The 22,837-nt window shown below is 42.8% G+C and overlaps 1 protein-coding gene across 1 annotated transcript in view; it reads left to right on the forward strand.

Annotated features, from left to right (window-relative positions):
* cpz (carboxypeptidase Z) overlaps positions 1-22,354 on the forward strand; it is a 92,585-nt gene extending 70,231 nt beyond the window's left edge. Inside the window, exons 8-12 of the mRNA XM_068019006.1 lie at positions 7,287-7,445; positions 7,532-7,667; positions 11,254-11,393; positions 21,500-21,599; positions 21,788-22,354. Coding sequence (XP_067875107.1) covers positions 7,287-7,445; positions 7,532-7,667; positions 11,254-11,393; positions 21,500-21,599; positions 21,788-22,134 — 882 coding nt within the window. The 3' untranslated portion in view covers positions 22,135-22,354. The remainder of the gene's footprint in view (positions 1-7,286; positions 7,446-7,531; positions 7,668-11,253; positions 11,394-21,499; positions 21,600-21,787) is intronic.
* The last annotated feature ends 483 nt before the right edge of the window (positions 22,355-22,837 follow it).

Here is a 22,837-nt window from a genome sequence, read left to right on the forward strand (position 1 = left end):
AATGAATGTTTGTGGATAGGGTGCCAATCAAGTTGGCTGCTTTTTCCTGGATGGCGTCGACCTTCTTGAGTGTTGTTGGAGCTGCATCCATCCAGGCAAGTGGAGAGTATTCCATCACACTCCTGACTTGTGCCTTGTAGATGGTGGACAGGCTTTGGGAGACAGGAGGTGAGTTACTTGCCAAATGATTCCTAGCTTCTGACCTGCTCTTATATGGCTACTCCAATTCAATTTCTGGTCAATGGTAACCCCCAGAATGTTGATAGTGGGAGATTCAGCGATCATAATGCCATTGAATGTCAAGGGGAGATGGTTAGAATCTTTCTTATTGGAGATGGCCATTGCCTGACACTTGTGTGGCACGAATGTTACTTGCCACTTATCAGCCCGAGCCTGGATATTGTCCAGGTCTTTCTGCATTTCTACATGGACTGCTTCAGTATCTGAGGAGTCACGAATGGTGCTGAACATTGTGCAATCATCAACGAACATCCCCACTTCTGACCTTATGATTGAAGGAAGGTCATTGATGAAGCAGCTGAAGATGGTTGGGCCACGGATACTACCCTGAGGAACTCCTGCAGTGACATCCTGGAGTTGAGATGATTGACCTCCAACAACCGCAACCATCTTCCTTTGCACTAGGTAAGACTCCAAGCAGCGGAGAGTTTTCCCCCTGATTCCCTTTGATTCAAGTTTTGCCAGGGCTCCTTGATGCCATACTCAGTCAAATGCTGCCTGATGTCAAGGGCAGTCACTCTAACCTCACCTGTTGAGTTCAGCTTTTTTGTCCATGTTTGAACCAAGGCTGTAATGAAGTCAGGAGCTGAGTGGCCCTGGTGGAACCCAAGCTGAGTGTCACTGAGCAGGTTATTATTAAGCAAGTGTTGCTTGATAGCACTGTCAACGACACCTTCCATCACTTTACTGATGATTGAGAGTAGACTGATGGGACGGTAATTAGCTGGGTTGGATTTGTCTTGCTTTCTGTGTACAGGACATACCTGGGCAATTTTCCACATTGCTAGGTAGATGCCAGTGTTGTGGCTGTACTGGAGCAGCTTGGCTAGGGGCATGGCAAGTTCTGGAGCACAGGTTATCGTTACTATTGCTGGAATGTTGTCAGAGCCCATGACCTTTGCAGTATCCAGTGCCTTCAGTCGTTTCTTGATTAATCGAAGAGTGAATCGAATTGGCTGAAGTCTGGCATCTGTGATGCTGGGGACCTCAGGAAGAGGCCAAGATGGATCATCCACTCGGCACTTCTGGCTGAAGATTGTTGCAAATGTTTCAGTCTTATCTTTTGCACTGATGTGCTGGGCTCCCTCATCATTTAGGATGGGGATATTTGTAGAGCCACATCCTCCAGTGAGTTGTTTAATTGTCCACCGCCATTGATGACCATCTGCAGTCTCCCCCAGTGAAGGTCAGCAGCTTTCCACCAGCCATGCTGCAGCCACTGAGGTAGCACTGCATCAGAGCAGTAGGACAGGCAAAGGCACCCAGAAGACAGGCACTAAAGGAATGCACAAAATGATTAGTTGGCACTTGTATGCAATATGGGATGATTTAATTTGATTTGAATTTTGTATGTGTTATTGGATGGTTTGATACATAATTCTGGTTTGGAGTGTTTATTCTGTGGTGGCTTTTATTTCAGCATTGTGACCAAGTGGAGGCTGTGATTGTCAGTAACAGAGGGACGGTGAGAGACTGTTGGTGAAGAGGAAACTGAGGATTTGTTTACTGGAGCCGCAGTCAGAAGAGTTGATAACAGACAGCCTGGCCAGAAAAGTGTTGTAGTGGATGTCTCCTCCCTTCCTCTTCCTCCTCCTCTTCTACCTCCTCTATTGCCTCCTTCCCTTCCTTAGCTGGATGCTGTATAGCTGGTGGCAAGGGCTGTGCCTAAATGATGGTGAAGTTGTGCGGTATGCAGCTGACCAACATGAATCTTGACATGCACTCTTCTGGAGCGGTTCGGGCAGTATAAGTACCCAAATGGTTTGCTTTATCACATTTTGTGTAACAGCATGGTTTTCATAATATGCATGCTGCCCACATGTACATGGGTTGCGCAGCAGAGTCATGAACCAGGTGTTCAGTGGATTGCCCTTGTTACCCAATAGCCTCCCTCTTGTTTGTCATGATGATGGAAATACAGATGGTACAGCAGACTGCTGTAGAATGAAGGCTTCATAACTGTTGCCAGGGCATTGACCTGCATGATATACTGCATATGGTCATACACCAGCTGCAGATCCCTTTCAGTTGTGTTACATCTCAAAGTTGACAAAACGGTGCCCACAAAGCGACTCGTCTGCAGTCAATAGCACCTTGCACTGTAGGGAAACCTGCAATCTTGTAAAGCTGCAAGCTCGCTCTGGTTGCTTCTCCCTGGCAAAAGAAAATGAAACATATTCATTGAAATACAGAACCTCAGTGACCTCTCTTATGCAACAGTGGATGGCAAACGGCAAGAGGTTCAAACATTGCTGCTTCAGCCTGGAAGGGGCCAGAAGCAACTAAGTTCATGTTCATGGTCATCTTCAGGCCCTCTGGCAATGCCAATCTCGCCCAATGAGGCCGCAGTTGTGGCTACAGCAGGTGACAGATTTCGATGAGGACATCCTTAGTGAAACAGAGACATCTGACACACTGTTTCTCGCTGAAATGCAGGTAGGAGAGTTGCTACCTGAACTCCCTGGGTGGATATGGCCTCCTGCTGAAACCCCTTGTTCCCTTCTCTTTCTCCCTTTTCAGCACCTCGTCCTGCTGTATGTCACCTCTGCACATTCTGCCTGTTATGCCTTCAGCCAAGCAGGATGCAAACTATTGCACTCATATCTGAGAGCAAGTGGCTTGTGCATAATCCTTGAAGTCAGATCCAAGTCCTTCAGCATGTGCCACACCACTCCCTGTAGACTTCAGATACTTTAAATAACTCTGGAAGCACCACACACTTCTACAATTGCAGAAAAAGCCAGTAGAAATCACCCAGCAACTAACCTGAATGTAGTTCATGATTCTTTTAAATAGCACTTCTGGTGGTGGTGGGGTGGGTGTCCTTCCTGCTGCTGAATGCATATTCAGCTGTGCAAGGTTAAGAGAAGGTATTCGCTGGAATGTTGAGCTCTAGAATGGAAGCATAGGCATTAAATCAATGTTACATCTTGTCTGATGTCACGATCTGCCTACTCTGCATACTTCTGGAAAATGATCCCTGTGCATGTGCTAACAACCTCACCAAAATGGCATGTGGTAGAGTTAGCACCAAAGGTATGCATGCATGTCAAGGATGCCATTTTGGTGGCAAAATGGCACTTGCAGCATTGAAAATCCAGGTGTTACAGAGCCACATTTCATCGCCACTGTGTCTAAACCCAGGTGCTTAAAGCAGGAAGTAGATTTGATTAAATTGTGTACAGGAAGTGAAAAAAGATTGATAAAGAGAGAGAGAGGCTAGTTTTTTTTGTAAAAAAAAATCTCCAGCACCAATTAACTTCTGAAGGAATAAAACTCCACAAATTAATCATTCAGAGCCAGAGAGGTTGTTTGGCAGTAATTATCACTTTATTATACACTATTATACTTTCACTTACTCCTGAATGCACGTAACTTTTTCTGGCATCTTTAGTGGGGACTTAGTGAACATGCACCCCAAATTCACGCCATTGCATTGATTCAATGCTGAGTGCATCAGCGAGATACAGTCATAACACAATCTGTGAAAGAGCAAGATATCTCTGACAGCAACTTCCAGATTTCCCTGTTTAACTACACATGCACAGACACTGGTATTTACTGTTCAATTAACTACATTATAACAATGAGCACTAATAGCCTCATCATTATCATCTATGCAAACCTAGGCCCTTGTCACTTATACCTAGCTAAAGAGAAATTGTTTCCAATGGCTGAAGGGTCAAGAAGCAGAGGTTGCAGATTGAAGATGATTGGTGACATAAGAAAAGTTGTTTTACGCAAATGAGAGTTTAGGATTTGGAATGCACCACATGATAGGCCGGTGGATACAGATTCAATAGCAGCTGTTGTGTTTTATTTTTCTTGTGTTAATGTTGACTATTCCTTGGAGTGTATGTCCACAAGTCCCTGAAGATGGCAGAGCAGGTAGATAGATTGGCCTCCTTTTGTGGGGTAATTTTTCAATGGTTCTATGGTTCTATTCACAAGTACCAACCATGAATAAGGGATTGGTTAACACATAAAGTAGGTTCTTTGTTGATGACTATTCTGCAGATGTACAAATAAGAGTTATCTTATATGGGTCTGGTCTGGCAACAACTCTCTACAGACTCACACAGAGAGTAGAAGTCACTTGGTATATTACATCATATCCCTTACACTGTCAAAAACATAACCATACCTTCTTCAAGGGGCAGCAAACATTGGTGAGAGTTGTTTATAGGCCACCAAACAGTGGTGGTAATGTTGAACACAGTATAAATCAAGAAATTAGAGGTTCATGTAACATGGGTAATACAGTAATAATGGGCGCCATCAATTGACATATAGGCTGGGTAAACCTAATCAACACTAATGCTGTGGAGAATAAATTCCTGGAGTGTGTACAAGATGCATTTCTGGAGCAGTACATTGAAGAACCAACTAGGGATCAGCCTATATTAGATTTATTATGTATTATGTTATGATAAAGGGCTAATGAATAAACTTGCTGTAAAGGAGCCCTTCGGAAATAGTCACCATAATATAATAGAATTTTACATGAAGTTTGAAAGTGATATAGTTCATTCTGAAACTGGGGTCTTAAATTTTGAACAAAGGAAACTATGAAGGTATGAGGGGCAAGTTGGCTATGGTGGATTTGGAAAATACACTAAAACGCTTGACAAGAGACAGGCAATGGCTCGTATTTAAAGAGGTATTACATGGTTTACAACAAATATACATTCATCTAAGACACAAAAACCGAACAGGAAAGATGAATCAACTGTGGCTAACAGAAGAAGTTAAAGATTGCATTAGATCAAATGAAGTGTCTTCTAAGGTTCCCAGAAAAAGTGGTAAGCCCGAGGATTGGGAGCAATTTAGATTCCAGCAACGGATGACCAAGAAACTGATTAAGAAAGGGAAAAGAGAATATGAATGCAAGCTAGCGAGAATCATAAAGGCAGACTATAAAAGCTTCCTTAGATATGTGAAAAGGAAAAGATTGGAAGGCCAAATGTGGGTCCATTACAGGTGGAGACAGGAGAATTTATAATGGAAAATAGGGAAATGGTGGAGAAACTAAACAATTACTTTGTGTCTGTCTTCACGGAGGAAGATATAGAAAATATCCCAGAAATACTAGAGAGCAAAGGGACTTGTGAAAATGAGGAACTGAAAGAAATTAGTATTAGTAAAGAGGTAGAACTCAAAAAATTAGTTGGATTGAAGGTTGATAAATCCCCTGAACAAGATGAGCGACATCCCAGAGTGTTGAAGGAGGTGGCTACAGAGATATTGGATAACTGGTGGTTATTTTTCAAAGTTCTATAGATTCTGGAAGGGTTCCTGCAGACTGGAAAGCAGCAAATATAACACCACTATTTAAGAAAGGAGGGAGAGAGATAACGGGGAAATATAGACCCAATAGTTTGATGTCAGTAGTAGGAAAAATGTTAGAATCTATTGTAAAGGATGTGATAACTAGATATTTAGAAAATAATGATATGATTGGGCTGCATCAATGTGGATTTTTGAGAGGGAAATCATGTTTGACAAACCTGTTGGAGTTTTTTTGAGGATGTTGCTTGCAGCATAGATAAAGGAGAACCAGGGGATGTGATGTATTTGGATTTACAGAAGGCTTTTGATAAGGTCCCATACAGGAGGTTAGTAAACAAAATTATAGCACAGGGGATTGGGTGTAATATACTGGCATGGATTGAGAATTAGTTGACAGACAGAAAACAGAGAGTAGGAAATAACGGGTCATTCTCAGGATGGCAGGCTGTTACTAGTGGGGTGCCGCAAGGATCAGTGCTGGGGCCACAGCTGTTTACAATCTATATAAGTGATTTGTATGTGGGGACCAAATGTAATATTTCCAAATTTGCTGATGACACAAAAATAGGTGGGAATGTAAGTTGTGATGAGAATGCAAGGAGGCTTCAAGGGAACTGGGACAGGCTAAGTGAATGGGCAGGACTATGGCAGATGTAATATAATGTGAATAAGTGTCAAGTTATCCACTTCGGCAAAGAAAACAGAATGACTGGGTATTTCTTAAATGAGAGGTTGGAAAGTGTTGATGTCCAAAGGGACCTGGGTGTCTTTGTTCATGAGTCACTAAAAGCTAGCATGCAGGTGCAGCAAGCAATTAGGAAGAGAAATGGTATGTTGGCCTTCATCACAAGGGGTTTTGAGTACAGGAATAAAGAAGCCTTGGTGAGACCACACCTGGAGTATTGTGTACCGTTTTGGTCTCCTCATCTAAGGAAGGATATACTTGCCATAGAGGTAGTGTAACAAAAGGTTCACCAGACTAATGCCTGGGATGACGTGATTATCTTATGAGGAAGGATTGAGGAAATTGGTCCTGTATGCTAGAGTTTTGAAGAATGAGAGGTGATCTCATTGAAACTTACAAAATTCCTACAGGGCGTGACAGGGTAGATGTGGATAGGATGTTTCTCCTGACTGGTGAATCTAGAACCAGGGGACACAGTCTCAGAATAAGCGTTAGGTAATTTAAGACTGAGATGAGGAGGAATTTCTTCACTCAGAGGGTGGTAAATCTTAGGCATTCTCTACCCCAGAGGGCTGTGGAAGCTTAATCATTGAGCATGTTCAAGACAGTAATCAACAGATATCTGGACACTAATGACATCAAGGGATTTGGGGATACGCAGGAAAGTGGTCTTGAGGTAGATGATCAGCCATGATCTAACTGAATGGCAGAGCAGGCTCAATGGGCTGAATGGCCTACTCCTGTTCCTATGTTCTTAAAGGTGTACCACAACAGTAGCCTTCAAAAGGAAATTGGATAAATAATTGAAGGAGAAAAGAATTGCAGAGGTGTGGGGAAAGAGCAGGAGAGTGAGACTACCTGGATGGCTGTTTGAAAGGGTTGGCACAGATATGATGGGGCGCATGGCCTGTGCTTGAGTATTCTATGATAACAGTGAATAGTTCTGACCTCTTACGGCAAAATATAGCTTATAACAACACTGTTCATATCAAATAAATGAAATGTTAAGAAATTCCATACCAGATTATCTGTTATGTTTCAGTATGTGCTACTTCCTTTTTAATACCTTTAGGTGGCACCTGAGACAAGAGGAGTGATAAAATGGATGAAGAAAATACCTTTTGCTCTTTCTGCAAGTTTGCATGGTGGAGATTTAGTAGCTAGTTATCCTTTTGACTTATCGAGACTTCCAGAAGAAGACAAGTTTTACTCGCCCTCTCCAGATGAACAGGCATGTTATTAATCACATTTGAAATGTTCTTTGTCAAAAAATAAACTAAAATTAAAACACATTCATTGTTGCATTTGTGATTCCAGATGTTCACGATGTTGGCTAAAGCATATGCTGACGCACATCCTATTATGTCAGAGACAACAGATGAAAGATGTGGAGGGAACTTTGCTGAAAAAGGAGGCATTATAAATGGAGCACAGTGGTACAGTTTTGCTGGAGGTAGATCAGTTCATAAACTTATTTAAGAATTGGATGAATAGCATTTTAGTGCATTTATGTATGAAATAATACAGTTGTGCATTAAGCGATGTGAATACCCATTACTGCTAAAATTGTAGGATGAAACCTTCAGTGTGATCACACTTTGACTTGCCATACTGAAAGCAAGTTTTCTCAGTTCTCAGTTCTGATGGCTTTACTTACTCCGAGCCGCACATTCCATTCTCGAAGAAATTCTTACCTATATCCCTTAATTTTTGTGAGAACAGCTTGAGCTGTGTTCAATAGGATGTAGTCCAATCACAAAGTTGTGTCAAATGGACTCTCACATTCTTTCCATTGCTAAAGCTGTCTCTAAGATGCTTGGTTTCCTCTTTCAAGTCAAATGCTTCTGCTCCCCTTTTAATTCTTTAATGCAGCAAGCTGGATACAAAATTGGCTTAGTGGCAGGAAACAAAGCATAATTGTTAACAGGTGTTTTAGCGATCGGAAGGCTGTTTCCAGTGGCGTTCCGCAGCGCTCAATACTGGGTCCCCTGCTTTTTGTGGTATATGTTAACGATTTGAACATAAATGTAGGGGGCATGATCAAGAAGTTTGCAGACGACCCAAAGATTGGCCGTGTGGTAGATAGCGAGGAGGATAGCTGTAGGCTGCAGGAAGATATTGAAGGTCTGGTCAGATGGGCAGAAAAGTGGCAAATGGAATTCAACTTAGAGAAGTGTGAGATGATGCATTTGGGGAGGTCAAACAAGGCAAAGGAATACATGATTAATGGGAAAATACTGAGAAGTATAGAGGAAGTGTGGGACCTTGGAGTGAATGTCCACATGTCTCTGAAGGTAGCAGGACAGGTTGATAAGGTGGTTAAGAAGGCATATGGAATCCTTTCCTTTATTAGCCGCGGTATAGAATTCAAGAGCAGGGAGGTTATGCTGGCACTGTATAACTCATTGGTTAGGCCACAACTTGAGTACTGTGTGCAGTCTGGTCACCTCGGTACAGAAAGGATGTAATTGCACTAGAGAGAGTAAAGAGGAGATTTACGAGAATGTTGCCAGGACTGGAAAATGCAGCTTTGAGGAAAGATTAGATGGATTGGGGTTGTTCTCCTTGGAACAGAGAAGGCTGAGAGGAGATCTGAATGAAATGCACAAAATTTGGAGGGGCCTGGATAGAGTGGAGGTGAAGGGTTTATTCAACTTAGCAGAGAGGTCAGTGACTAGGGGGCATAGAGTTAAATTGATTGGTAGAAAAATTAGAGGGGAGTTGAGGAAAAACGTTTTCATCCAGAGTGTGGCGGGGGGTCTAGGACTCACTGCCTGAAAGAGTAGTTGAGGCAGAAACCCTCAACTCATTCAAAATGAGTCTGGATATGCACCTCAAGTGCCATAATCTGCAGGGCAATGGACCAAATGTGGTATTAGAATAGGTGGATCGTTTTTCGGCCAGCACAGACAGAATGGGCCAAGTGGCCTCTTTCTGTGCCTTAAACGTTGTATGATTCTATGATTTTCTTTGAAGCTCAAATCCACCCAAGACTGGAATATTTTTCTCATTTCTGAGGAGACTGTTTGGATAGCTCTTGTCTCCCTCGACAGAATGCAAAACTACTTCTCAACTAAAAATGGATCCTTACCTAACATTTCCATCATGATACTTCTCCCTCCCTCTTTCTATTTTAGTGATATTACTATGATGAACATTCAAATGAACTTTCATCTCTTGTTCCTTCCAAGCTACAAATGCACACTTTTCCTCCTCCCTCCATCTTCAGTATATTGGCGGACTTGGATGGGATTTCCTGGAGGCTCCTGCTAAATGTTTTGGTGTATTTGGGATGGAAAGTGTTGGAAAATTATTTGTTACATTTTCTGCCATACCTCTGCATCCTACTGCATCCTCACCTATCTTCCCCCACCACCACACCTCCCCTCCCCTCCCCCCGCCCCCGCCCCCCCCCCTGCCACCACCCCTCATTTTATGCTCCCCAGGCTCATTTGCGTTGGCCATACCTACATATGGCCATGTGTATTCCAAATATATGCAAATAAAGGAACTATGTCCTCTGACATATTTATCTCTAATTTGCATACTTAGAGTGCTGGACACAATTTGATGCCTTTCAGAGCCAATCATCCATTGTCCCATTGGAGGTGGAGAGGACCCCACAAATTGTGTTGACTTGTGGGGCCATTGCAATTGATCTCAGATTGATGCACTGCACAGGCCCAAAACGATGAGCAGAATTTTAGTTTTTATATAAAAGTTTCCCATTTTATGGGCTGCTTAGAGGTGGCCTGCACCTCTACCTCCACAGCAAAACACCACTTCCCATTTCACCAGGACTGCTTGATAGAGGCTGCTGTGCCCACCGCCAATACTCAAATGACCTCTAGGTTAGGAAATCAGCTGACGTCAGGGCTCATTTCCTTGATAGACACCTGCCTGGAGACACATCCCAATTACTGGAAGGGAGACAATTCAGTTCCAACCTTTCAAGTGGTCTCACTGTCTCTGCCATTTTTGAGAGACCTCTGGTGCCAGTGTGGTACGAAAGACAGCAGATATGTAATGTTCAAACTGAAGTACTCTGCCATCAATGTGTCTTATTCAGAGATTACCGCATGAGTCAGAAGATGAGATTTCTGTTGAAAACACTACTGCAAGTGGAAATCTGAAAGTAACTTAATTTTCTGAGATGCAGGAAAGTTTTATTTCACCCCTATCAGCAATAAAAGAGCAGTTAAAATGTAAAGGCTTCATTTCTTTCTGATCTGCAATTTTAATGTATGCCTCCGTGGGGCGCCCTCCTTAACCATACTTGTAGGTGTTCGGAGACCAGCAAGGTCACTGAAGGTAAGTTAAAAAAAAATCTTTCCTTAATGCCGGCCAGGACGTGCAAGAGAGCTCCTCTGAGCCCTACAAAGCATGTTGGAACCTCTGCTGCCCTAGGCTCTCTCTCCCAAACCATGAGACCCTTGCAACACTCCCTCTCCTAGACTTAACTTGGTGTTTCTTATTTATTCATTCATGGGATGTGGGCATCACTGGCTAGGCCAGCATTTATTGCCCATCCCTAATTGCCCTTGAGAAGGTAGTGGCAAGCTGCCTTCTTGAACTACTGCAGGCCTTGGGGTGTGGGTACACCAACAGTGCTGTTAGGAAGGGAGTTTGTAATTTTGACCCAGCAACAGTAATATAGTTCCAAATCAGGATGGTGTGTGGCTTGGAGGCAATCTTGCGAGGGGTAGTGTTCCCACGCATCTGCTGCCCTTGTCCTTCTAGGTGACAAAGGTTGCAGGCTTGGAAGGTGCTGTCGAAGGAGTCTTGGTAAGTTTCTGCAGGGCATCTTGTAGATAGTACACACTGCTGGCTCTGACATATTTCTCTCCTCCTTATACTCCACCCACCCTCCTTCTCATCATATCTCTCAATTAGTTTTCTTCAGAAACATATTCATTTGCCCTTGAACAATTTTGTACTGGATTACTGTGCAAATGTTATAAGAATCTCATGAAACAAGTCAGCTTTTGTATATGTTAATGAACCTTTAAAGTACTACCACATCTATTTTATAATTTCAGGAATGCAAGATTTTAATTATTTGCACACAAACTGTTTTGAGATAACATTGGAACTTGGGTGTGAGAAATATCCTCCAGAAGAGGATCTCTATCCAGCCTGGCAAGAAAACAAGGAAGCTCTCTTGACCTACATGGAAATGGTATTTTTTAGAGTTTAATCAATGAAACAAGTATCATTTAGGAACACTGAGGTATTTTATGACTAAAATAACTTTAAAAATCAACATTACAGCATTAACTAGCTACAATACTTTTGTATTAATTTGTTTAGTTGTCGTAATTTCGATAGCTTGAACCTCATGAGTATACTTATTTTTAAAATATAGAACTTTACACTTCTAAATGGGCTACGAGACTTTCCTTTAGGGCGGCACAGTGGCGCAGTGGTTAGCACCGCAGCCTCACAGCTCCAGGGACCCGGGTTCGCTTCCAGGTACTGCCTGTGTGGAGTTTGCAAGTTCTCCCTGTGTCTGCGTGGGTTTTTTCCGGGTGCTCCGGTTTCCTCCCACAAGCCAAAAGACTTGCAGGTTGATAGGTAAATTGGCCATTATAAATTGTCACCAGTATAGGTAGGTGGTAGGGAAATATAGGGACAGGTGGGGATGTTTGTTGGGAATATGGGATTAGTGTAGGATTAGTATAAATGGGTGGTTGATGTTCGGCACAGACTCGGTGGGCCGAAGGGCCTGTTTCAGTGCTGTATCTCTAATCTAATCCAACTTGTTTGCCTTCACTTCACTTTGTCTCTGGGTTACGTGAATTGGCGGACATGACAAGGAAACCTTTACCGGAGTCTTTTAGTCATGTAACTGCTGGGAAACTGGGTCAAACTGGGTCAAACTAGGTCAAATTATTAGTTTAATAAATACTATGGCCTGGAAATCCCATGGTGATTTTGTGTTTACAAAAGAGAAAGAAATTCGAGAAGAGGTAAATCCTGAACTGGTTTAAAATGAGTTGAGGTATAATAACTAAAAGGAAAGTATTGCTGAAAATCGAGACATGTTGTTGAAGCTTTTTGTCTTGCACTCATCAGGACAATCCACAAGAATACCAATGTAAGGGAAAGCAATAACATTATATTGTATGACAAGAGAGTGCTGATTGGTTGGCAAGTGAACTCTGATTGGTAGAGGTGTTGCCATGGAGAATGCACCAGTTTATGGTGACCAACAGTTAACTGTCAAGCTTTGTTTGAAATTTAAACCAGACTTTGATTTGTCAAGACCTTACCCTGAGCAATGAATCCAGCGAATGGCTGTCACTTACTTTGTTTAGCTGAAACAGGCACAATGTGTGAACATGTTCTTTGTGTCTGCGAAGAATAGGGCCCTGTCTATTAACATATGTAGCTTCCAGTGCATGCAAATGCGCCACACTGCGAACCCTACTGACAATCTTAAATTGGTTGTCAGCATAATTTAAACATAATTTTTGGACTGACAAAGCATTCACCCAAGTTAGGTGGTAAGCCCTTTTAGTATGTAAATTTTCTGAGAACTCAACTAGGAGGAACAAGTGCCATGCATTTTCTGAGTCCTTTGTTTATCACTGCCTTTTCTGACAGAAATCAGCACCTCTTCCAGTCTCAAAGCATTTTTCCTTAAGTTCCCCGTGAGATCGCTGAAATATGTTTGTGCATATATGCAGAGTATATATATGTAGATTTCAAGCCATTCTGTGTACTCCTGGAACTGGAACACTTGTGTGCATGCACAAAACCTGGCACTATGAGCGTATGCATGGAAGTGTGGGCATGAGCAAACTCTAAAGCCTACTGTACTGGATCATGATCACTTGGCATCAGTGATAGATTAATAAGGCAATTCTGTTCTTTGTTATGTTCCCCATTATTTTTTAACCCTTGTGCTCCTACAATCCACAAAAAAGAAGTGAGTGATATTTGTCACTGATTGGGATCAAATTTGATTTGAAGCTTAAGATATATTAAAGTGTGTACAGCTACTTTATTTTGCTATTTAAAACATAATCTTCCAAAATAAATGATTTTTGGCTTCAAAGGTTGAAACACATGGCCAGATATACCTCTCAGTGGTAAAGGACTGGCTTTCACCATTCACCTCATATACAGTTGCCCACAGACTTTTCTTGTCAGCAGAGATATCGGCCATCTCAGAGAGGTGTAAAAATAATAGGATAATAATAGTAGGGGATTTCAACTTCCCCAATATTAACTGGGATAGTCTGAGTGCAAAAGGCTTAAACGGCAGAATTCTTAGTGCATCCAGGAGAGCTTTTTAAGCCAGCACGTAGAAATTCCTACAAGAGAAGGGGCGGTACTGAACCTAATCTTAGGAAATAAAGCTGGACAAGTGGTAGAAGTGTCAGTGGGGGGAGCATTTCGGGGATAATGACCATAACTCTGTAAGATTTAAGGTAGTTATGGGAAAGGACAACGATGGACTGGAAATAAAAGTACTGAATTGGGGGAAGGCCGATTTCAATATGATAAAACAGGATCTGGCCAAAGTGGATTGGGAGCAGCTACTTGTAGGAAAGTCTACATCAGACCAGTGGAAGTCATTCAAAAAGGAAATAGTGAGATTTCAGGGGCAACAAGTTCCCGTGAAGGTGAAAGGTAGGACCAACAAGTCCAGGGAACCCTGGAAGTCAAGGGATATAGAGGATTGGATAAGGAAAAAAAAGGAGTGCTGAAAACAGCAGAGGCCCTAGAGGAGTATAGAAAGTGTAGGGGGGGGGGGGGTTACTTAAAAAGGTAATTAGGAGAACGAAGAGGGGGCATAAAAAAATGCTGCTGGACAAGATAAAGGAAAATCCCAAGGCATTTTATAAGTATATTAAGGGCAAGAGGATAACCAGGGAAAGAGTAGGGCCCATTTGGTACCAAAGTGGCAATCTGTGTGTGGAACTGGAGGACGTAGGTAAGGTTTTAAATGATTACTTTTCATCTGTGTTCACTACGGAGAAGGACGGTGTAGGTGTAGAGATCAGGGAGGGGGATTGTGATATACTTGAGCAAACTAGCATTGAAAGGGAAGAGGTATTAGTGGTTTTAGAGGGCTTAGAAGTGGATAAATCCCCAGGCCCAGATGAGATGTATCCCAGGCTGCTATGTGAGGCAAGGGAGGAGATTGTAGAGGCTCTGACATGATTTTTCAAATCCTCTCTAGCTACAGGAGAGGTGCCAGAGGACAGCTAAGTCAAGAAGGGTAGTAGGGATAAACCAGGTAATTACAGGCCAGTGAGTCTAACATCAGTGGTAGGGAAAATATTGGAAAAAATTCTGAGGGACAGGATTAATCTCCACTTGGAGAGGCAGTGATTAATCAGGGATAGTCAGCATGGCTTTGTCAGGTGGAGATCATGTCTTAACAAATTTGAATGAATTTTTCGAGGAAGTGACTAGGTGTGTAGGTGAGGGTAAAGCAGTTGATATAGTCTACATGGACTTCAGTAAGGCTTTTGATAAGATCCCGCATGGGAGATTGGTCAAGAAGGTAAGAGCCCATGGGATCCAGGGCAATTTGGCAAATTGGATCCAAAATTGGCTTAGTGGCAGGAGGCAGAGGGTAATAGTCGAGAGTTGTTTTTGCAATTAGAAGCCTGTGACCAGTGGTGTACCACAGGGGTCGATGCTGGAACCCTTGCTGTTTGTAGTGTACATTAATGATTTAGACGTGAATATAGGAGGTACAATCACTAAGTTGGCAGATGACCCGAAAAATGGTGGTGTCGTAAATAGTGAGGAGGAAAGCCTTAGATTACAGGACGATGGGGATGGGCTGGTAAGATGTGCGGAGCAGTGGCAGATGGAAATTAATTCTGAGAAACGTGAGGTGATGCATTTTGGGAGGACTAACAAGGCAAGGGAATATACAATGGATAGTAGCACCCTAGGAAATACAGAGGGTCAGAGGGACCTTGGTGTACTTGTCCATAGATCACTGAAAGCAGCAGCACAGGTGGATAAGGTAGTTAGGAAGGCATATGGGATACTTGCCTTTATTAGCCGAGGCATAGACTATAAGTCTGCACAGGAAGGGGGAAAGAGAGGAATAGCAATAGTAATAGGGGATTCTATAGTCAGGGGAACAGATAGGTGCTACTGTGTCCGTCAACGTGATTCCAGGATGATGTGTTGCCTCCCTGGTGCCAGGGTCCGGAATGTCACTGACGGCTGCAGGGCATCCTGAAGGGGGAGGGTGATAAGGCAGAGGTCATGGTACATGTTGGTACCAATGACGTAGGTAGAAAGAGGGATGAGGTCTTGCATCAAGAATTCAGGGAGTTAGGCAGTAGACTAAAACCAGGACCTCATGGGTTGTAATCTCTGGATTACTCCCAGTGCCACGTGCTAGCGAGTATAGAAATAGGAGAATAGCACAGATGAATGCGTGGCATAAGAGTTGGTGCAGGAGGGAGGGTTTTAGATTCCTGGACCACTGGGACCTTTTCTGGGGAAGGTGGGACCTGTACTAGCAGGACAGTCTACATCTGAACCAGAGGGGTACTAACATCCTTGCTGGTGGGTTTGCTAGTGCTGTTGGGAGGAGTTTAAACTAATTTGGCAGGGGGAGGGGACGCAGACTCCCAGCAGAATAGGGACACAGCTAAACACAGGAAAGCAAACAGGTCCGAGGAAATACAGCGGAAGTAAGTTTCAAGGGAGTAAGACCAGGATGGATGGCCTCTACTTTAATGCCAGGAGTATTACAGGTAAAGCGGATGGGTTAAGGGCAAGGATTGACACGTGGAATTGTGATACGGTAGCCATCATGGAGACATGGTTGAGAGAGGGGCAGGATTGGAAGCTCAATATCCCGGGATATAGAATCTTCAGGCGAGATAGAGGAGGGGGTAGAAGAGGAGGGGGCATTGCAATATTAGTTAAAGAGTCAGTTACTGCGGTAAGGAGAGATGATATCTTGGAGGGGTCATCAAATGAAGCTTTATGGGTAGAGTTTAGGAATAAAAAAGGGACAGCCACATTGCTAGGTGTTTATTATAGACCCCCAGATAGTCAGCGGGAAATTGAGGAGCAAATATGTGCGCAATTCGCAAAGGTGTGTAAAAATAATAATAGGGTAATTATATTAGGTGATTTCAACTTTCCCAATATTAATTGGGATAGTCATCGTGTTAAGGGCTTCGATGGAGTAGAGTTCTTAAAATGTATACAGGAGAACCTTTTAGCTCAATATGTAGAGGATCCAACAAGGGAGGGTGCAGTGCTGGACCTAATTCTGGGGAATGAAGCCGGACAGGTGGTTGATGTGTTGGTGGGGGAGCATTTTGGTGATAGCGACCACAACATGGTACAATTTAAGATTGTTATGGAGAAAGAAATAGACAAGTTGCAAAAAAAGGTTTTGGATTGGGGGAGAGCGAATTTTAGTAAAATAAGGCAGGATCTGGCCAAGGTAGACTGGAAAGAGTTGTCAGGAAATCTACAGAAGAGAAGTGGGGGGGGGCATTCAAAAAGGAAATAGGGAGGGCACAGGCCCAACATGTTCCCTCCAGGGTAATAGGTAGGAGCAACAAGCCCAAAGAACCATGGATGACCAGAAACATTTGGGGTACAATGAGAAGGAAAAGAGAGGCTTTTAGCAAATACAAGGAGAGCAAATCAACGGAAGCATTAGTGGAGTACAGAAAATGTAGGATGGAGCTTAAGAAAGCAATTAGGAGAGCAAAGAGGGGATATGAGAAAGCTCTGGCTGGTAAAAGTAGGGAAAATCCCAAGATATTCTATAAGTATATCAAAGGGAAGAGGATAACCAGGGAAAGAGCAGGACCCATTGGCGACCAAGGGGGAAATCTGTGGGTGGAGCCAGAGGGCATTGGTAGGGTGTTGAACGAATACTTCACATCTGTCTTCACCCAAGAGAATGAGGATGTAGATATGGAACTCAGAGAGAGAGACTGTGAGGTTCTTGAGCAAATTGTCATAGGGAGTGACAAGGTATTGGAGGTTTTGGCAGGCTTAAAAGTGGACAGATCTCCAGGTCCAGACAATTTGTATCCCAGGATGCTGTGGGAGGTGAGGGTGGTGATTACAGGAGCTCTGACCCATATTTTTAATTTCTCTTTGGCTACGGGGGAGGTGCCAGGGGACTGGAGAACAGCTAATGCGGTCCCACTATTTAAGAAAGGTTGTAGAGATAAGCCAGGGAACTACAGACCAGTGAGTCTCACGTCAGTGGTAGGGAAACTATTGGAGAAAATTCTGAAAGAGAGAATCTATCTCCACTTGGAGAGGCAAAATTTGATTAGGAATAGTCAGCATGGCTTTGTCAGAGGGAGGTCATGCATAACAAATTTGATTGAATTTTTTGAGCATGTGACCAGGTGTGTAGATGAGGGTAGTGCAGTTGATGTAGTTTACATGGATTTCAGCAAAGCCTTTGACAAGGTCCCACATGGGAGACTTATCAAGAAAGCAAATGCACATGGGATACAGGGTAACTTGATAAGGTGGATTCAAAATTGGCTTAGCTGTAGGAGCCAGAGAGTGATGACAGATGACTGTTTTAGTGACTGGAAGCCAGTGTCCAGTGGCGTACCACAGGGATCTGTGCTGGGTCCCCTATTGTTTGTCATTTATATAAACGACATAGATGACTATGTGGGGGGTTGGATCAGTAAGTTCACGGATGACACAAAGATTAGCCAAGTGGTTAACAGTGAGGTTAAATGTCTTGGGTTACAGGAAGATATAGACGGGATGGTCAAATGGGCAGAAAAGTGGCAGATGAAAAGTGTGAGGTGATACGCTTTGGAAGGAGCAACGTGACATGGAAGTATTCAATGAATGGCCTGACACTGTGAAGTTACGAGGAACAAAGGGACCTTGGCGTGTTTGTCCATAGATCTCTGAAGGCAGAAGGGCAGGTTAATAGGGTGGTGAAAAAGGCATATGGGACACTTGCCTTTATCAATCGAGGCATAGATTACAAAAGCAGGGAGGTCATGTTGGAGTTGTATAGAACTTTGATAAGGCCACAGTTGGAGTACTGTGTGCAATTCTGGTTGCCACATTATAGGAAGGATGTGATTGCACTGGAGGGGGTGCAGAGGCGATTCACCAGGATGTTGCCTGGGATGGAACATTTAAGCTATGAAGAGAGGTTGGATAGGCTTGGGTTGTTTTCGTTGGAGCAGAGAAGACTGAGGGGTGACCTGATCGAGGTGTACAAGATTATGAGGGGCATGGACAGGGTGGATAGGGAGCAGCTGTTCCCCTTAGTTGAAGGGTCAGTTACGAAGGGACACAACTTTAAGGTGAGGGGCAGGAGGTTTAAGGGGGATTTGAGGAAGAACTTTTTTACCCAGTGGGTGGTGACGGTCTGGAATGCACTGCCTGGGAGGGTGGTAGAGGCAGGTTGCCTCACATCCTTTAAAAAGTACCTGGATGAGCACTTGGCACATCATAACGTTCAAGGCTATGGACCAAGTGCTGGCAAATGGGATTAGGTAGACAGGTCAGGTGTCTTTAATGCATCGGTGCAGACTCGATGGGCCGAAGGGCCTCTTCTGCACTGTGTTATTCTGTGATTCTGTGATAAGAGCAGGGAGGTTATGTTAGTGCTGTATAAAATGCTAGTTAGGCCACAGCTGGAGTACTGTGTACAGTTCTGGTCACCACATTATAGGAAGGATGTGATTGCACTGGAGAGGGTGCAGAGGAGATTCAGCAGGATGTTGCTTGGACTGGAGCATTTCAGCTATGAAGAGAGACTGGATAGGCTTGGGTTGTTTTCCTTAGAGCAGAGAAGGTTGAGGGGGGACCTGACTGAGGTATGCAAAATTATAAAGGGCATAGATAGGGTAGATAGGAAGAAGCTTTTTCCCTTAGCGGAGATGTCAATAACCAGGGGACATATATGTAAGGTAAGGAGCAGGAGATTTAGAGGGGATTTGAGGAAAAATGCTTTCACCCAGAGGGTGGTTGGAATCTGAAACACACTGCCTGAAGGGGTGGTAGAGGCAGGTACCTTCACAACATTTAAGAAGTATTTAGATGAGTACTTGAAATGCCATAGTATACAAGGCTATGGGCCAAGTGCTGGAAAATGGGATTAGAATAGATAGGTGCTTGATGGCCAGCATGGACTGAAGAGCCTGTTTCTGTACTATATAACTGTATGACTATGCATTTCAATGTGGTCCCCTCTACAGGGGATCTGTGGCGCCTGTCAACAGGCCAAGCAACAGCAAGACTCTTAAACCATTCAAATTGAAGAATCCTCACTGAACCATGCACAGTCTAAATCAGGAACTAAAAAGAAGGAAATATCTCTTGTCAGAAGATTCTATGTATAAATTACATTTAAATCACGTACAGGAAGCATAATAAAGATTGGGAAATACAGATGGGATTAAGAGAGGGAGATAAAATAGACAGACAGAAAACCCGAAACAAAAGTTTTAATTTTTATTTTTTGAACTCTCCAACTTTATTTTGTTATGAAGCAATGAAACTCCATGCTTGTAATGATAAATTTTCATGACTAGAGATGTTGTTCAGCATTTCTAATCATTTATTCCACCATTAAAAATTCACTTACTCCTAAATGTACCAGTCCTAACTTTCGCAGCTGTTTTTGTGAGCAGAACGAAGGGTCATTATCCAAGTTTATGCTGTTGTAATCATTCAGTGCCAAATCTATCGGTGAGGACCACATGGAAGAGCCAGCTATCTCTGATAGTAATTTTGGATTTTTCACTTTTAATTGCGCCTGTGCGGGTGCCAGAAGTTGCTATCAGATTTATCACGTCATAACGCTGAGTGCTTATAGCCTCATTATTATTGCAGCAAAACACAAGCCAATATGCTCCAAAACTTTCTGGAAAAATGCAACAAAAAGTGTTAAAAATCTAAATTTCTTGGGGACTTGTCCCAGATCTCCTGGTGCCTTCAGGGCTCATCACTCTTCAGAAAATTTCTACATCCATTACTCCAAAAAACAATTTTTAGTCGTCCCTTGCAATACAAGTGATGTATATATTGGATATACCTTTTACCTAAGTTACAAGTTGATATCCCATTGCATTCTCAGCATTTTTTCATATCATAGACAAGACTTTTAGACTTTGGTTTTCATGAAGAATTGGCCCAGATCATACAATGTGATTCAAAAGCTGTGGTGAAAATCCAGATACACATGTAATGGAATAGAATTTTTCATATTCAGTCACCATCACTCCGTGGCCCCATCTTGCACAATAGCTGGACATTTTGTGAGTGGAAGCCCTTCCTGTTGACATATACTCTAGGGTCTTGTGTTGGAGGACATAGGACATGTGCATGTAGTCAATGATGCCTTGCAGCTGGGGAAATCATGCAACCCTTGCAAAGCCCAGAGTCCTGCCTTCCTGCTTTGTGGCTGCCTCAGGGAAGGAGATAATGTTGTTGTTTCTGGCAAAGAGTGTATCCATCACCTGCTTGGTGCAGGCATGCACAGCTAATTGATTAATGCTGCTCATGTCACCTACTGCATCCTGAAATGACCCAAAGACATAAAGGTTCAGGGCCATGGTGACCTTCAGAGCTACAGGCAAGGACAAGTGTGAATTGGTGCCAGACTGCAGTTGGTACAATGGCAGGTGACATGGCTGTATGACAGCCTCCCCGCTAAAGCTCAGCCTCCTCGCTGAACTGCAGTTATGAAGTTCTTGCCCTGGAACAGGATAAGCCTCTTGTGTGCTTTGCTCTTCCTGCTTCATCTTTCTGAGGCTGCAGGTCTCTAGATGCTTGCCTCCTCCACCTCTTCTTCCAACCACAATGGCATGCCAATCACCAAACCCATAATGCTAGTTTGAAATTTTCCAAAAGCTTCTGGTCAATGTAAAATGAGTGAGCACCCATTGATTATCTCTCCCATGAACTCCCATTGATATAGAGAGATACAGGACTGAAACAGGCCCTTCAGCCCACCAAGTCTGTGCTGACCAACAACCACCCACTTATACTAATCCTACATTAATCCCATATTCCCTACACTCGGGGCAATTTATAATGGCTAATTTACCTATTAATCTGCAAGTTGTTAGCTGTGGGAGGAAACCAGAGCACCCAGCAGAAACCCACGCAGTCACAGGGAGAGCTTGTAAGCCCCGCACAGGCACTATCCAGAACCGAACCCAGGTTGCTGGAACTGTGAGGCTGTGGTGCTAACCACTGTGCCAATGTGCCACCCATATAGAGAGCACCATTTCTCAGTAAGGACTGAAACTAAGTCGCAATGTTGTGCTTGTCTTGTAGGTGCATCGAGGAATAAAAGGAATTGTAAAGGATGACAGAGGAAGAGGAATTAAAGGGGCACAGATCAAAGTTAGAGGAATCCGACATAATATACATTCAGGTAAAAGTGAAAAACTGGAATAAGTTAAAGGGATAAGAGTTTCTTTGGTTGCCACATTTAGTGATATTGTAAATGTATTTATGAGGATTTCCTCTTCGACATTTTTAGTAAAACCACAATATACTCTTAGAACATGTTTACACCTTTGGCTTTATTAATATAACTTTGTTTTCCATTTTTGGCTGTAGTTGCTAATGGAGAGTATTGGAGACTGCTGCCTCCAGGTACACATTTTGTAAGTGCATATGCTCAAGGTCACACAAGAGTTTTGAAGAGGATATATTTACCCGTAAGAATGGAGGGGGCTGGTCGTGTGGACTTTGTTCTGCGTCGTCTCCAGCCTGATATTGATTTTGAATCTTTCGATGATGGAATGGATGAATTAGAACTGATAGATCATCTAGAGAGGACTGAGCAAGGACATGAAGATGAAGACGGTGAATATTCATATTCCCGTGGAGAAAAGCCTTGGTGGTGGTCCTTCTTTGCCACTTTGGGACAGAATTCACCAAACTGGCTTCTCAGGAACAATTAACTGCCATTGCAGGTATTATAGTAACTGGAGGATACATGTGCAAGTTGGCATTAAAGAATGCATTTGTACTCTCTGTGATTTTTACTTAAATAGATTACAGTAACCTCAATCATATCACCTTATGATATGGGAAACTATATATTTTGAAAACATATTCTGTTAATCTTTTAGTCCTGAACGGGCTAAATATAATTACAGGCCCTCAACACAAGAGGGCATCACAGATCACAGTATTATAAAAATGAACACCAACTGACATGCATTGCTTTGTGAATCTGTATGTCCGATGTGTGCCTGCATGTCATGGCATGCATGGTCCATGACTAATGAAGAGGATTTGGGAAACATAATTCTGTTTCTTTTTTTGAATTAAAAGACATATTTTCTAAGTATTTAACCTACATGGTATGCTTGAACCAAGACGTTAAACAAATAATCCGGATGGGATAAATCTATAATCTTGGAAGGGCAGGTCATCTTGTACTTGTTCTACGTGACATCAGTGGAATTTGAGGTCTTTTCAACTCTTTATCAAGAATAAATAGATTCAAAAATGACAAATTACAATGGGCAGAAGAATTTTATTTTAACCACCCTATTGACAGAAATATAAACATGTTCACAATTTAACAGAAGGAGCACGTTTATTTCCAATTGATTTTTTTTTTAAAAAACAGATCAAAAGTAAAAACTTATATAACAT

Source organism: Heterodontus francisci, chromosome 1 (assembly GCF_036365525.1).
Source record: "Heterodontus francisci isolate sHetFra1 chromosome 1, sHetFra1.hap1, whole genome shotgun sequence".
Taxonomy (NCBI): Eukaryota; Metazoa; Chordata; class Chondrichthyes; order Heterodontiformes; family Heterodontidae; genus Heterodontus; species Heterodontus francisci.